The 16947-nt window shown below is 44.4% G+C and overlaps 1 protein-coding gene across 1 annotated transcript in view; it reads left to right on the forward strand.

Annotated features, from left to right (window-relative positions):
- The window catches only part of Cdc42se2 (CDC42 small effector 2), a 68188-nt gene extending 53083 nt beyond the window's left edge, over nucleotides 1–15105 (forward strand). Inside the window, exons 4-6 of the mRNA XM_048437702.3 lie at nucleotides 8099–8200; nucleotides 12382–12497; nucleotides 12940–15105. Of these exons, the coding sequence (XP_048293659.1) occupies nucleotides 8099–8200; nucleotides 12382–12480 (201 nt within the window). The 3' untranslated portion in view covers nucleotides 12481–12497; nucleotides 12940–15105. The remainder of the gene's footprint in view (nucleotides 1–8098; nucleotides 8201–12381; nucleotides 12498–12939) is intronic.
- Nucleotides 15106–16947: the final 1842 nt, after the last annotated feature.

The following is a 16947-nucleotide window of genomic DNA, read 5'->3' on the forward strand; positions in this document are numbered from 1 at the left end:
AGATTTATTTATTTATTATGTATACAGTGTTCTATCTGTGTGTATGCTTGCTGGCCAGAAGAGGGCACCAGATCTCATTACAGATGGCTGTGAGCCACCATGTGGGCACTGGGAATTGAACTCAGGACCATCTGGAAGAACAGTCAGTGCTCTTAACCTCTGAGCCATCTCTCCAGCCCTTGATGTTTTTATTGATCAGTGTGATTTTCTGTATTTCATATTCATAGGTGTAGTTTTAGTATTCTGAATACAGACTATTGACAGCATGTGTGTACACACTTGTGGGAGCCAGAGACTGATGACAAGTGCCTTCCTGTGTCCTGCTCTGTCTACCTCACCAAACTTAAGTCCCTGATTTGGGAGTCCTTTGCCCCTTAGTATGAAGTCTGTCATAGTGTAGTGCAGGCATGCTCCATAAGCGACTTTGTTAGCAGCAGGTACTAAAATATTTGGAAACACTCATTTGTGTCCACACATCATGCGTGAGTTAGAGTCTGTTCATTCTGCTTTTCATGAGCTCAATATCATGCTGATGTCATGGTCTCTTTTTCCTACTTTATGTTGTCCTGGTGTCTGGAAGGGCAGATCTGTCCTTTTATTCTCATATTATGTTTTGGCCTTAGTGGAATTTTCTGTGCAAATTCCAAGGTTTGTCAGGGTTTCTAAAAGACTAAGATTTCAGTTAGATTTGCATTGTTTATAGATTGATGAAACTGGATTTATGTCTTCATGTGAGAGCTTGTTTATTTAAAGGCAGGGTCTCATCTAAACCAGGCTGACATTAAACTCTGTGATTTTGGTTTCTGATCTCCTGGTTTCACCTCTCTCCCTAAGTGTTGGGTGACAGTTGTGCATCACCAATCTGGTTGTATGTGGTGCGGGGGATCCAACTGGGGCCTTGTGCATGTAGGCAAGCACTTGACCAGCTGAGCAGTTTTCTTAGCTTTTCGGCTCCAGTGTGTGTGTATGTCCGTCCGTCCTTATGCACAGATAGGCATATGTGAGTGTATGCTTGTGTGCCAGAGACTGACACTGAGTGTCTTCCTCAGTTCTCCATCTGCTTTTTTCCTTTGACACAGGGTCTCACTGAATGAATGTTACAGTCTTATATTGAGTTTTAGTCTTGTGCTGTCAAATTTCAATATGCATAATACTGACTCATTTGACTATTAGGTTATGAATTTCATAACAAATTAGAAATTTCTTGAAATAAAATCCCCAGTTCAATTCTTCCATACTTTTGTTCATAACATATGCAGCATAAAGTCAGTGTCTTTGTCACCATTCTGTTGCTGTGAAGAGACAATGTGACAAAGACCGCCTTTTATAAAGGAAAGCATTTAATTGGCGGCTTGCTTACAGACTTGGTCATATGATGGTTCATTGCCATCATGGCAGGAAGCATGGCAGCATGCATGACCCTGGAGCAGTATCTGAGAGCAACATCCTGCTCCTCAGGCAGGGAGAGAGAGACAAAGAGAGTCACTGAGAGAGTCTAAGGGAATGAGAGAACTAGGTCTAGCATGGGCTTTTGAAATCTCAAAATCTCAAAGGCTGAAATCTCCGTGTCTCAAAGGCATGACCCTCTGCTTCCCCACACACTTGCTCCAACAAGGCCTCTCCTAGTCCTTCTCCAATAGCCACCACTCCCTGATAACTACATATTCAAATATGTATATGAATCTATTGGGGCCATTCTTATTCAAACTACCATGATCAGCCATTCTGGCATTTTGAAAGGCATGTGTCTGTGAGTGGGGTCTATCTTGCAAAGCTGTGCTGTGCATCTTTCATTGGTAGATTTTGTTTCAAATGTGGTTAAGTATTAATCTAATGCAACACTTTTTGTTTTTTAGTAACTTTTGAAGAAATCAATGCACTTAATAGCCTCATGGCAACTTGTATACTAAACATTAGTAGGATTTAAATCTTTAAAAATAATGAAAAATAAAAATAGTTTTTTTGTATTTTCCTCCTCTATCTCACCAGAAAACTTTTAGTACCCCTGAGGTAGGTGTAGTCCATGCTGTAGGCTTGAGTGCACAATTCAGAGACAGAGTCACCTTGGGGAAGTGTGGGACAAGTCGGGGCTTATGTGTATCTTAGACTGTTCTGGAACCTGGATTCTTCCTGTTTCATCCCCCAAGCACTGGTATTACAGGTATGTGTGGCCACACCGTGGCTGTACTGTCTGCTGCCACAAACAATTACCATGAAAAGAAAAGTCAGAAAACCCTTTTTGGTGAATGAGAAGAAACACAACTTTGTTTTCAAATAATTAAGAAAACAAGTTGGCAAATACGTGCCAGCTTTACTTCCCTGTGCCTATCCCGGTTGCCTGACGTCATACCGTGGTCCTCTATCTGCAGGCCGCGTGAAGAGCTCATGCTAACTGGCAGCTTTCATGAGTAAAACATTGCTCAAAAGACCTTATTGTTTATAAATCATCTGACCACATCTGGGAGATTGTTGTGTTTAGGAAAAAAACAGTCTGCAGTTACAAGTTCTGTTGTGTGAGGGCATGAAAGACTTCGCCTTTCTTGGTTGTGAATTTGTAAATGACCAAAGTGAAGTTGCTTCTCCAACACCAATAGTATGGAATTAATTTTTTTTTTTAATTCTTGAATTTTGTGAACCTGCAAGAATGGAGAATCAGGCCTTTGAGGTTACTGTGGTCGGTTTCTGACTCTCATGTGACTTTGATACATAAGCAAAAAACTTCCATTTCATTCCTTTTAAATCAGTAACAGGGCCAGGTGGTGGCGCACACCTTTATTCCCAGCACTCAGAGGCAGAGGCAAGTGCATCTCTGAGTTTGAGGCCAACCTGGTCTATAAGGTGAGTTCCAGGACAGCCAAGGCTACCCAGAGAAATTCTGTTTTGAAAAAAGAAAAAAAAAAGAGTAATAGGCTGATAAAGTTTAGGATGAAATACTTATGGCATACATTTTCTGTAACTGAAGATTGTTAGAGTTTTTACTTATCCAGAATTAATAATACATTGATTTAATTAAGAGTACTGGATAGTCTTTTAGAGGATCTGAGTTCAGTTCCTACCACCCAAGTTGGGCAGTCACGATGGATGACCTGTAACCCAGTTCCACATGATCTCACATCTTCTTCTGTCCTCTGGGTACTTGTTTACACATGTGTATAAATAAATACATGTATATACAAACATACATCATTAAAAATATTTTTAATGAATCTTTCCATCTGTAATATTAACACATAGTAAGAACATTCTCCTGCTCCCAAAGGTGGGAGTAGGGAGAGGCCGCACAGGTTTAAGGCCAGCCTGGTTTGTCCAGTTAGTAATTAGTCACTAAAGAAAATATGCACAACAAATCCCAGCTGAGGGCCTAGCTCTCTTCACAGGAAAGAGGACAGCTTGGATGTTTCTGTTAAGAGAGGAGCAACTTCATCATGCTCACCTTCTAAAAGGAAAACCTGGCAATGGGGGGAGAGATTTTCTTTGCTATAAGGATCTAGAGACGTGAGGCAGGGTGGAGCTGCCGCAACCAGTATAAATCTCCTAACTACAAAGTCAGGTGTACTGAGGAGGCTGAGGCAGGAGGATTGCAAATTCCAGGGGAGCCAGGGCTACACAGAAGGATCCCCTCCCCCTGTCAGCCATCAACCTCAATATTTTTCAGGCATAAAATGAACTTTTTTTCCCCCTAAGGAACAGCACACTTTTCAAAGTGCAGAGTTTTAAAAATTCAAGACAAACACAGATGGAGTGTCAGCAGCCAGGGGAATTCCAGAGCTGGGCCTCAGCAAAGCAAAACAGGAAGCTTGAGAGGGCGCTCTCAGCCCCGCTGTGTAGGCTTTGAGTAGAGTCACTGTGCTTCCTGGAACACTTCACTCTTACAGAACACTTGGTTAGCTGCCAGCCATCCAAGTAATCCCTGCCGTCCTCAAAATGCTTTTCATTCTGCGTGAGGTCAGAGGTCAGAGGCACAAACGTGAACAGTTTTGCCTAGAGTAGAGGTGATCAGGCAAAAGTCTTTCCCTGGACTTTCTGCATCATTACATCATAGAGCGTCAGTAATGGAGTACTTTGGAGTAAACATAGAAGGTCCTGCCACCTGTGAGCTTTGCCGTCGTGGGCTCTGTACAACTGTAAAAACGTAGTTCTTCATACACTCTGTGCACAATGGGGAAAGTCAGCTGAGATATGATGGTACTAAGGAGTTCAGATTTATTTTTGTTTGATGCAGTATAAGCTATCTCAGAATCCTGTGATTAAGGAGTGACATTAATTGTCATATACATTAATTGGTATATGCTGTGACAGTTGCCGCTCCCAAGATAACTGCAGGGAGCCAAGGGAAGCTCACACCATAGGAGTCCTTTTCCGTGAGCCACAGGGAACCATCCAGAGACACGTGCTGACCGTGGATCAGTGACTGCGTGGGAGAAGGAACAGGGAAAGACTCTTAAGAGGATGGCTATGCTTGCTTGTGTTGACTGGTGTGGGCTCCTGTGTGCTCCCCTCCTTCTTCATCGCCTCCTGCGCCCTCACATCCTAGGACTCCGTGGACAGCCATGTGCCTTTGTGAAAAGAGTGTGCTGGCAGCTTCCCACCTTCACATTGTATGCTAGTGCCCCTGTGGAGTGTCTGCATCCTGTCTTAGGACTCGAATGTTCTGGAGGACACTGAGCTTCCTCCCAGTGCCTTAGTCACCCAGCAGCTGGAGTTAGTTACTTGGTGGGGGTGGAGGCCATGTATGGTTCCTTCCAAGCACGTGAGTGTTTGGTGGGCATAGAGAAGGTCTTGAGGGCAGGATACTAGAACCTAGGGATGCCTGGAAGGTGTGACTCCAGAGCACCAGATCTCTGTCTAGCTGGCTGCGCTCACAACAGAGTCAGTTGCTCCTAGAAGTGTGGTTCCTGTGAAACCTTGGGAGAGGCCCCATTCCTACAGGCCCACTGCACCAAGGGACACAGCTGCTTCCCTCTTCTCCTTGTGATGGTGTTTGTTAAGAACCTAGACACCCCCGTCTCTGCCCTTGCTGGTAATTGGTTCACTTAAGATGCTGGGAAATTTATCGGGATTTGAAGTATGTCTAGGTGGGTGAACCAGAAAGAACAGCTTCTGAAGGCAAATTTAATGAAAATTTAATAGTTAATAGCAAAAAGAAAAGGGGAACGAGACCATTCCATATCCTCTTTTGCTTTGGTTCTAAGGCTCTTTTACAGAACCATGCTCTATTGCCCCAAATAGGAACAGTGGGAGGGAAGTAGGGTGAGCGTGGTGGTGCAGACAGACAAACTGAAATTGGGTGAGCCAAGTGTAGATATGGGGTCTGGTCCCTCTCTTGGCTTTCTGTTATCTTTTAAATCTAAATCTCGAGTAAGGACACTTATACTACAGGCCTGGAGGTTAAATTTAGAGAAATAAAGCACAAATGACCTGGGTGTGGTGACACACACTTTAATCCCAGCGTTTGGGAGGCACAGTTTGGGGCCCTGTGTACATAAGGAGTTCCAGGATTGTCAGGACTCAGGCGAGACCTGTCTAACAATACAGAAAAAGACAGGTGAGCGTGTGGCCCCACCGTGTTAAAGGCTGCTCTGCAGGTACTCACAGACGCTTAGTACATACCAGTGACATCTGAGAGTGAGCTCCTGAAAAACCATCGTAAGGACCAAGGGAAAAACGGCTTAGTGGGCCAAGGTGCTTGCCATGCGGGCCCAGTGCCCTGAGTTGAAGGCCCAGAACCCGTTAGGAGGTAGGAGAGAACAGACTCCACAGTCGTCCTCAGTCCCCACAGGTGCGCCCTGGCACAGGCCTCCCTAGAGCAGTGACAGTGACTACTGCTCTCACTGCTGCTCCTGCTGAGAGGGAGGGCAGCTCTGACTCTGGAGCTGCAGTCGGTGAGGAGGCCAAGGCCTCTACTTGTTAAGTAAGACTTGGAGCGCTTGCTGTGCGGAGGAGCCTTTAGGTCTGGATGTTGAATTGTTTTGTATGTGTATGTGAGTGTGTGGGGTTGTCTGCATGTGTGACTTGCATCTTGTGTGTGTGCAGGTTCCTGAGGTCAGAAGAGGGTGTTGGAGATCCTGAAACTGGAATTACAGAGAGCTATGAGCCATTGCGTGGGTGCTGGGAATGGAACCCAGGTCCTCTGCAAGATCAACCAGTGCTTTTAACTACTGAGTCATCTCTCCAGCCTAATTATCTATGTTTGGATTCCCAACACACACATAAAAAGCCATGCATATCTGTAAACCCAGGGAAAGAATGGAGAAGATCCTTGAAGAGAATGGAGAAGATCCCTGAAGCTTGCTGACCAGCCAATTTAGTCAGTCAGTGAGCTCCAGGTCCAGTGAGAGAGAGAGAAAGAGAGAGAGAGGGAGAGAGAGTCTCAAAAACGAAGTTACACTAGACTTGGGGGCATGAGCCTTTGATCCCAAAACTCAGGAGGCAGGTGTATCTCTGTGAACGTGGGGTCAGCCTGGAATACATAGTGTTCCAGCACAGCCAGGCAGTGCTGTGTGAAGAAACCTTGTCTCAAAATAAATAAAAATCTAAGGTAGAGACTGAAAGAGAAATAAAGGATGGTGTCTATAAATTCTGTTTATATACTTATTAAATTTTCAAAGAATAAAATAGAACAAAAAGACACTCTAAAAGGAACCTACCTACATCCATGCTCATGTAAACACCTCTAATTTTAGTGGGTCGCCGTGCCGTGGTGACGTGTGCCTTTAATCATGGCACTCGGGAGGCAGAGGCAGGCGGATCTCTTGAATTTGAGGTCAGCCTGGTCTATAGAGTAAGTTCGAGGACAGCCAGGGCTACACAGAGAAGAAGTGTGAGCAGGCTGCTGTGAGGACAGTGACCCCGCTACAGTGGTAGCTGCTCTTAGCGTCCTATCTGCGGGATCTGTGCAAACCTCAGATGAGCAGCGGGGAAGGGGCAGTCCCGATGCAGGGAGTGGGTGTCAGCTTGGCTGCTCACTGGGAAGCCGTCCAGCACTCCAGCCAAGAGTGGTGACACCTGTAATCTCAGCACGAGCACAGTGACTTCTAGACAAGCTTCTACTGTGTAGATGAGACCCTGTCACAGAACTGAAATGGAGTTGTCAGATATTAGGAGGCAAGCCCCAGCCGTGTTGAGTTTGGGCATGGCGTCAGTCACCGTGCAGTAAATGGACCAGAACTAACGTTGACCCTCACCCGCAGGCCAGCTGAATGACAGACTTATTCCAGTGTGGAAGGGTTATGGTACAACCCAAGTAATGACGCCAGAGTATAACCAACTTGTTACAGAGCTGGAAAGTTGTGTTTAAAGTCCAGAGCACTTTTGTCAAATCACACATTTTGTTAATGATGAGGGTAATTTTACATTTGTTGTATAAATTATTTCTGACAAACATACATATCAGTGGTGTTATATGATGTTTGGTGTTTATATGTATGGTGTGTCAGACAGATAAAATACTTTCTCAAACATCTGTTATTTCAACTAGTCATGGCAGTGAATGCCTTTAATCTCAGAATCTGGGAGAAAGGCAGGTCAGGAGCTGAAGGTCCATCTGGGCCACAAGAGACCCTGCCTTAAAAAAACAAACAAAAACAACAACAAAAAAAACAACTTTTTTTTTTAATTTGTTTTTGAAAAGATCTCATAACGTAGCCCAGGCTGGCCTCAAACCAAAGGTCCTTTTGCCTCAGCCTACTCAGTGTTGGGGTTACAGGTACATGTTACCATGTTATTATATTATCAATATATGTATATACTAATAATTACCTTATTATATTATTAATAGACATATTAATAATATAATAATATTATTAGTAAGTAAGCTTATTGCCTACTGCTCTATGCTAACGTTTCTAGATGCTTCTTCAGATAAAGCTGTACTTGTGTAGCTGCGTACATTGCAGCATCACTGGGAGTCAAAGGGCAGCCTTTGGGATTTGGTTCTCTCCACCACGGATTCCATACACAGGTTTTGTGACGTGCATGACAAGCTTGGTTAAGCCATCTTGACTACTCATCCTTAAGAGAGAAATTCAAAGTATGAGGATTAGATTTTCAGACTGTTGTGGAAGACCATTTTCTTAATATATTATTTCTCATATTTTAGAAAAGGCGACGACGAATTGACCGAAGTATGATTGGAGAGCCAACCAACTTTGTGCACACAGCTCATGTAGGATCCGGAGACCTGTTTAGTGGGATGAACTCAGTAAGTGTTTTGGTGGGACATGATCCAGTGGAACTGTCTTGACAGACTCAAACCTTTGAAATGATTTTTTTATACTTGTGCCCCTTTTAATAACATCATGTCAAGTGAGTTCGGAACTAGATTATGCCACTCAGATTGAAAACAAAACTGTCTGCACAGACCTTTCCCGCCGTCGCTTCCTAAGCAATATCATCTAGTCATTTAGCAGTTGTTTGTACACAGTATTAAATATGCTACTAAATAGAATACAGATGACTGAATATTCATGGGAAATGTGGTGGCTGATATGCAAAAGTCAGGCTACGTCATGCAGGAACAGCCACATTCAGTGTGAACATAAATCTTAGATTTGGAATGGGTTAGTTAATGATTGGTTCTTATTGCACCATGGGACTCCCAGGTGAGCTTTGAAATCAGTATTTAAGCCAGGCACAGTGTTTAATCCCAGTGCTCAGAAGGAGGATCTCTGAGTTCAAATCCAGCCTGGTCTACATAGTGAATTCCAGGACAGCCAGGGCTGCATAGAGACTCTGTCTCTAAAAACCAAATAAGTAAATATTAATTAATATTTACCCTTTTGTTGTGAACTGTTTTTTGCATACTTTTTTAAAGATTTAGTTATTGTGTATGTGTTTGTATGCATGTGTCATACATGAGCAGAGGCCGGGAGGAGAGAGTGTGATCCCCTGGAGCTGGAGTTGCAGTAAGTCACCTGACATGGTTGGGTCCTTGGAGCAGAGCTCGAGTCCTTTGCAAGAACTACATCACCCTTAACCACTGAGCCATCTCTCCAGCCTCACTTTTTTTAAAAACTATAAACTGATTGGCCCATTAGCGCAGGCTTCTTATTAACTCTTATAACTTATATTAGCCCATTATTCTTGTCAATGTTAGCCATGTGGCTTGGAACCTTTTTTGGCAAGGCAGTCACATCTTGCTTGCTCTGTTCTAGCCCTACATTTACTCCATAAAATGTCAGTTTTCCCTGAAGGAAGATGTTAGAACGCTGGAGCTGTTGGCTTCTTTGGTGGAGGTCTTTCCTGCTAAGCAGATAGTTAGGATTTGCACACATCTCTTCAGGGCAGCAGATATTTGCCATGTCGGGCCCTTGGTTATATAGTACCTGAAATGATGGAGAACTGCTGTATACATAGATTTAGTGCATGCCCGAGTAGATCAGTTCTCTCATCTGGACTCTTCTGTAGTGTTCATCTAAGGGTACCAAGGAGGACCCCCAGTGTTACTGAACTGACAGTGTTTTAGAAGCAGAATTAGATGTTATCTTACTTAGGGTTTCTGTTGCTGCAAAGAGACACCATAACCATGACAACTTTTATAAAGGAAAACATTTAATTGTGGTTTAGCTTACAGTTCAGAGGTTCAGTCCATTATCATCATGGCAGGCAGCATGCAGGCAGACGTGGTACTGGCTTGATCCGAGACCTCAAAGCCCACTCCCAGTGATACACTTCCTAATAGTGCCAGTCTCTGTGAGCCTATGGAGGCCATTTTCTTTTGGTCTGTCACAACTGTGTTCAAACTTCCCAGCCAGGATCAACAGAACTGGGCATAGAGTGGGTAATGAGTGTCTGGTACATGCAAACCCCTTGTCCCTCAGTGACTAGAAAACAAGGGAGCTGTTTGTCGCTCCTGTTTTCAGTCTGTGGAAGGCCTTGTTTTGCTGACTGCCTTGTTGAGTGTCACAGTGTCCAGAGAGGGACAGCTGCCCATGTGCTGGATAGCAGGGAGGAAAGAGCACAGGGCTGTGATCCTCTCTGGGTGGTATGCATATTTATCAGATGCTCAGTATTATCTTTCTCACCAATAAGTATCCTCACTTCAGAGTTGGTCTTTTTTGAGACAGATTCTAGAAATGGAGACTGAGCTGGTCTTGAACTTGGATTGCTGCCTCAGGCCGTGTGGATGCTAACACATTACTTAGCCACTTCATTTGATTAAATCTAGCTGTGGTGTTTGGTAACCCTTGTTTTTTTCAGCACCCTGCTGTTGGAAAGCGTCCTTAGGTCTACTGCTTGCTCCAGCTCAGGTGGAGCCTCTTGCTGACAGCATCAGGTGGCGGCAGGGTCCGCTCTGCAAGCCACTGGAGTCTTCTCTGGGACTGATGTTCTTTCTGTAGAGCCACTATGTCCCTTTTTGGTAGTGGTTTCACTGAATGAGCCTGCTGTTTTCCTGCAGAATGCTGAATTCTTACTGACAGTTCCCACTTGATAAACCTGACTGTGAGAGAAACTGTGTTTTCTTGTATGAGTAGCGACAATAAGACAGAACCATGAATAGAGATGTTATTTACCCAGAGAGACATTCCCACCCCATCTGTGTTCTGAGACTGGAGCAGGCTCCTGTGTACAGGTGCCTCCCTGACCTGCACTGCATCACTGACGGACCCACTGAACACATGGCTCTTCTCAAGTCTGCTTTATTGACTTACTTAAATAAACATATATAAATATACACATAAATATATGTAAATGTATGCATATATTATATACAAAAATTTTATGTATATATGAAAATATATTTTTATTTTCTATGCATTGGTGTTTTGCCTGCATGTATGTCTATATGAGGGTGTCAGATCCTGGAATGAAAGTTACAAACAGGCATGAACTGCCATGTAGGTGCTAGGAATTGAACCTGGGTCCTCTGGACCAGTGCTCTTAACCCCTGAGCCTTCCGACCAGCTCTGATTTACTTACTTTTGATGTGTTGGTGCTGTGTTTGCAGGTATGGACTGCCCTACCTGCAAACTTACTTTTTTTTAAAAAAAAATATTTATTTATTTATTTTGTATACAATATTCTGTATGCCTGCAGGCCAGAAGAGGGCACCAGACCTCATTACAGATGGTTGTGAGCCACCATGTGGTTGCTGGGAATTGAACTCAGGACCTTTGGAAGAGCAGCCAGTGCTCTTAACCTCTGAGCCATCTCTCCAGCCCCTGCAAACTTACTTTTTAATTTTAACTTCTTGCTGCAGAGTTCTGTGAGCCTTTAGCAGTAGTTTTAAAACACAGTAGGTAACACCTGCAGTCGTGTGACTGCTCTCAGCACTGACACGTTGATTATTAAGAGATCCTGACCCTTCAGTTTGACACCGCAGAATTGCTTTGCTTGAGGAAACACATCTTTTTCTTCTTAGACTTGCGTGCTTTATGAGTTTGCAAGTCTTGAGCAGGTGGGCCTCGGACATCTAGAGAGCCTGTGCGCATGTCGGCTACAGACTGCTAAGGGGCTGAGGGACAGTGGTGAATACAGGTGTGCAGTGCTGTTGGGGTGAGGTGCTCAATGGAAGTCTGTGCCCCCGAGTAATGGAAGTGGGACCTGTAAGGCGGAGTCCTGAAGCACCCATATGTTCTCTTCTACTGTATTTAAACCTGTTACTCCAGAAATAACCTAGGCAAGCCTCATTACTTTCCTTAAACATGAAATATTGATTTAGGATACCTAGAGAAAAGGGTCCATGTTTCCCTTATGCCCCAGTAAGTGCTCAGTAGCACTCAGTAAACTGATTTATGAACATGGTCCAGGAATACACAGTGCTTCCCCTAAGTCTCAGCTCTGGGAAGTAACTTTCATGGTCCCCACCATTCTGGGGTCATCAGTGGACATCACCTCCAAACTTCCTGCTTGGGTTCCTCCTTCCAGCAGGGTGACCTGACTCTCTGCTTCCAAAATGTTTCTAATTTAGAGGAACTTGGCTGAAATGGTGGTGACAAACTAAAAGATGGCATGTGCATTTGCTCCAATACCGTGCAGTCCACGAGAACATGACTCTGGTTTCACCACAGAGCAGGGGCTGACAGGGTTAAAAAGTGAAAATGCCTGTAGTGTGTCTTTGATGAAATGAAGGTGACTAAGATGCCAATCTACTAGGGTTCTGCATCAGAATGAAGTGGTACATTCGGGAGGCTGAGTCAGTCCGACCACAAGTTCAAGGCCAGCTTGGGCTACAGGAGACCTTGCTTGGTGGAAAACAAAAACAAACAGAAAAAAACCCAAGCAACAACAAATCATTCCATGCTGGCCTCACCATTTGCACTCTGGTGGGAAAAGCTGAGGTGTCTGTACTTTCCCTGCATACATGTCCTGGAGACAGGGGGGAGATCACTCCCTTGACCGCCTGGTCCTGCTGAGCCTCTCTTTTGTCCCTTTCTGTTTTAGGTCAGCTCCATTCAGAATCAGATGCAATCCAAGGGAGGCTACGGAGGTGGCATGCCTGCCAGCGTGCAGATGCAGCTCGTGGACACGAAGGCAGGATAGCCCTGGTCCTATCACCTGTGAGTACCTCAGAACTGAGGCGAGCCTTAGTTAAGTCTTGAGATTTAAAAAATGCTAACTTAGTCGGATGATTTTTGTGGCCTGGGCTCATGCTCCATTTTAGGTTTAGATGTCTGACTTTGTCCTACCGGAAGGCCCTGAGGAGCAGGCAGCATCTGGGGAGAGGAGGCTTCAGCCTGTGTCTCTGTGACACAATACTGTGTATGCCAGCCTCATTTTATTATAAGCTTCTCATGAAAAATAAAAAGACTACATAAAAGAAGGATTTACCTAAGAGGGTAAAAATAATTTTAAATTTTGGCCAGATGGCGCATGCCTTTAATCCCAGCACGTGAGAGATTTCTGTGAGTTCAAGACCAGCCTGGCTATAGAGGGGGACCCTGTGTATAAAACAAACAAACCAAAACTCAAAAAGTAATAATCTGAATTTTTCTTTTATAGGTCAGAATTTCTGTATTTTCTCTGTCCACGGTTCTATAATATTTTTGTCTTGTGATTGGATTTCCTTTATTTTAATTATAAAAAAGAAGTGTGGCGGCAACTGTTCCCCCTGTGATCTCCAGCAAGACGTTCCTGCTCCGAGGAAGGCGGCGTCAGCGACCCGCCTTGCTGTCAGCGGCCTGCATGCCTGGACTTGGACAGAGTTCTTTGGATCGTAGCTGAATTTTCAATGTTTAATCGACATAGATCGGATCTTAGCATGGTCTTTTTGTGACTGCTAGCACTGTTTTATAATTTTCCCATTTTAAACCTTTTCATTGCGCCTCCAGCCCCTCCGCCTTATGGTTTCACTGGTGAGCAGAGGCCTGTAGTTGCCGCCACTATTTATGGATATTTTGAAGGTGTGAGGCCCACAAGCACAGTAGTCCTTTTCGTCTGTTGGAGACTTGAGCGCGTGTCCGCATACTCCGTGGTGCTGCTCAGCGGGGACCCCACGGGATGCCAGACTGGCCCGAGGATGCTCTTTATAGATAATCACACCTGGGGTCTGGTCTCATTAGAGCAGTGATAGAAGCCTGTGTTCCAAAGGCAGTCGCGTGGCTGTAAATGTTCGGTGTATTTATTTGGTGTGTAAGGACCTGTGATTGTGAACAGATAGTTGTGTATCTGAGTGTTGTGGTGAAGCCCATCCAGTTTCTCGGCATCTTTGTCCTGTTAGCTCTTCACTCTGTGTGTACTGTCTGTTTCTGTTTAAATTCTGGCCTCTGCGACCAGCTTTGACTTGCAGAGCCCTTGGCCTTCCAGTGTTCCACTTACTAGGGAGGCAATGGCAGCTTCCAACAGCAACCTGCTGCCTTGCTGATTCACTGACAGTGAGCAGCCGTCACGGTGACTTTCTGTGGTTCGCAAGAGGCCTTTGCTCAGGTCCTGTTCTGTCCCTCTTCCCAGTTAAGTGTAGGTAGCTGGGCCCTGTGGCCCATGTTCTATCTAACTGCCTTTGATAGCTGAGCATGCATTCAGAAGATGCTGAAATCAGAGTGCTGAAGGCAGTTAGGTCCTTGTCTAGAAACTGTGATCATTTCTACCTTCTGCCTTCATCTGTCCTGTCCTGAAAGTGCTGCCTGAAGAGAGAGGAGGCCAGTTCAGGCAAAGCTGACACATTTCTCCTCCATTTCTCCTGAACTTAACTTACAGTAGGGTGGGACACTGGATGACCTGATCCTTTGATTTTTCTATTCTTCCCATTCATAGGTATCAGTCCCGAGCACAGAGAGAACCTGCCAAGGAGAAACATTTAGTTCACTGTTGTCTTTAACTCACCACGTGGACACTGCACTCTTGAGTCTGTCATTCCGCTTAGCCAGGGCGAGGCTCCTGCTAGGGCACTGCTGTGTGCAAACTTTCTGTAGGATAGACAGGGATTTCTTGGCATCTTCAGCACTGACGGATGGGACAGCACAGGGAGCCATTGTCCCCTCCCCCATCACTCTGCTGCTCCAAGGCCAGTCATTAATAAGCCAAAGGCTGCAGAGCCTGTGCCGGTCCTGCAGCTGCCTCAGACCTCTCCTCACCACAGTGACACTGTACACAGTGCACCAGCCAGGTGCCCTGGAAGGTTCCAGTAAAGTCAAGAAAATGTACACGGTAACTAACCTCGTACATGATGTATTTTTATGGAGGCTTAAGGATGCTGGCAAGGATGCAGGGAGGCAACCTTCCCACCTCCCTACATGGGATTGTAAACCTTGGGAACTCATTTGTTCCCTCATAGTAATGCATCTCATTTTTAAATTGGAGCTAATAGGATTTTGTACCCAGAATTTATTATATTGTTAATACTTTTCTGAAATACATGGTAACAACTTGTAAGCAAGAAAAACAGCAGGTTGCACCACGTGGATTCTGGTAGCAACAACGTGCTGGGCGCAGCTTCTCCAGTGGGCCTGGGAAGTTTTTGTCCGTTAGCTTCCCCGTGGTTGATGTAGAGCGGCCTCGATGTGTTCAGTGACTTCTGCTCAGCACCGGAAGAGAAGATGGACGTATTTTTATAATAGAAGCATACTTTTTTTGTACATTGTGTTCATTCTTGAATAAAGTGAGCTCACTGTTGGCTTGTAGATATTAAAAAGAAAGTATTGATTTTGATTCAATAAATGTTTTCTTTTAGTCCTGGTTTGGATTTTTCCTTTCTTTTAATGAAATTTTATTCACCAGAACTTATATAGAGAGAACCTTTCAGCATTACTACCTCTTCAGTGGCAATCCATGGGTACAGACAACTCATCATTCTTTCCTTTAAGAGGATTTTTGTTTTGTTGAGTAACAATAAATGTAAGCTGGGTGAGGCCATAAAATCCTCTGTCAGGAGAACTGTGTTCATGCCTCATGCCAGCCTTCAAGACTCTGCTCCAAAGAAAGTTCAAAGTCCATAATTTAATCTTTTTAAGGTGGGTTTCACTACATAGTCTTTGCTGGCCTGGAACTTATTGTGTAGACCAGGTTGGCCTGAAACTCCTACACCAACTAATCCTCCTGCCTCAGCTTCTGAGGGACAGTAAGTAAGTTGCTTATTGCCAGCCAGAACATGTCAGAGGACAGACATTACCTGGACTCATGGAGCTCATCAGGCGTGACACACCTTTGGCAAAGGGTCTCCTTAGTCCTGTCAAAGCATCCTGTTGGAATGACATCACCTTCCCTACTCCGTATGGAAGCCTTGACTTCATGGCTTCGGGAAGGGTGACAGTGAATCTGATGGGCAGGAACTAGCAAGCTAGCTAAATGCCCTGTGATACAGGTCCACGGTGTCATTTTAATGGGAGCCCTGCAGGAGCCAAGGGTGGGTGGGTCAGGTGGATTCAGAGCCGTCACACGGAATTCCTTAAATAAGAAAGTCAGAAGATTTTTTTAAAGAAATATTTGTTAACAAGCTTTGATAACTTGTCCTCTTATGTCCTAAGACACTGAAAGAGTTCACTTCAAATAAAGGTATTTCAGTGGCAAAATGGCACAGCGGGTATAGCTGATGTTCTGAGAGTGAGCCCCGGGATCCAGATAGTAGATCTGAGAGTGAATTCCTGCCCTCTGACCTCCAAAGAACACCATTCTACACCCACGCCTCCCTCACAATCTGATTTTAAAAAGTAAAACCAGGATAAACTCCAGTTCCAGCTGTCACCAAGTGACCTAAAGTGGTGAGTGAGAGTCGTTTCCAGCACCCACATGGTGGTTCACAATTGTCTGCAGCTGCAGTTCTGGGGGAATCCAATGCCACCTTCTGACCTCCTTGGCACCCACACTCATTTGCATGTAGTTACATACAATATACACAAAAAGATAACAAGATTGCCTAATAATGAAATACATATCAACAAAATTAGATAAATGTTGGGGGGTGAATATAATAAAGCTGGGATGGTGGCACATACCTTTAATCCCAGCATCCAGGAGGCAGAGGCAGGATCTCTTGTGAGTTCAAGGTCATCCTGGTCCACACAGACCCTGTATTAGAGGGTCAAGAGAGAGGGGGCATTAAGAGAAATAAAGGGATATGACTAGGGAATAAGTCAAAAGTATCTCTATTTATAAATGATCAGATCTTTACAATTAAAAGACCACATTTGAAAACAACATATAAAGATCATAACTTCTATATAATCAGTTAAAGAGTCCTACACAAAATTGAGGAGAGCATGTAGAGCTATTTATCATATGAACATTTCTCTCCTGCCTGCCAGTTCCCAAATAAACACTCAGAGGCTTAATATTACTCATACTCGGCTGATAGCGCAGGCTTGTTACTTATTAGCTAACTCTTACATTTAAATTAACCCATATTTCTTATTTACCCTCTGGCACAGGCTCATGGCTTGTTACCTCATTTTTTACACATTCTGTTTCCTTTATGTCTGCTCACGTCTCCAGACTCCGCCCCACCCTTCTTTTCAGAGTCCTCTGTGTCTGGCTATCCTGCCTGACTACCAGTCTGTGAGCTTAACCAATGAGAGT

Source organism: Myodes glareolus, chromosome 9 (assembly GCF_982192425.1).
Source record: "Myodes glareolus chromosome 9, mMyoGla1.1, whole genome shotgun sequence".
NCBI classification, from domain to species: domain Eukaryota; kingdom Metazoa; phylum Chordata; class Mammalia; order Rodentia; family Cricetidae; genus Myodes; species Myodes glareolus.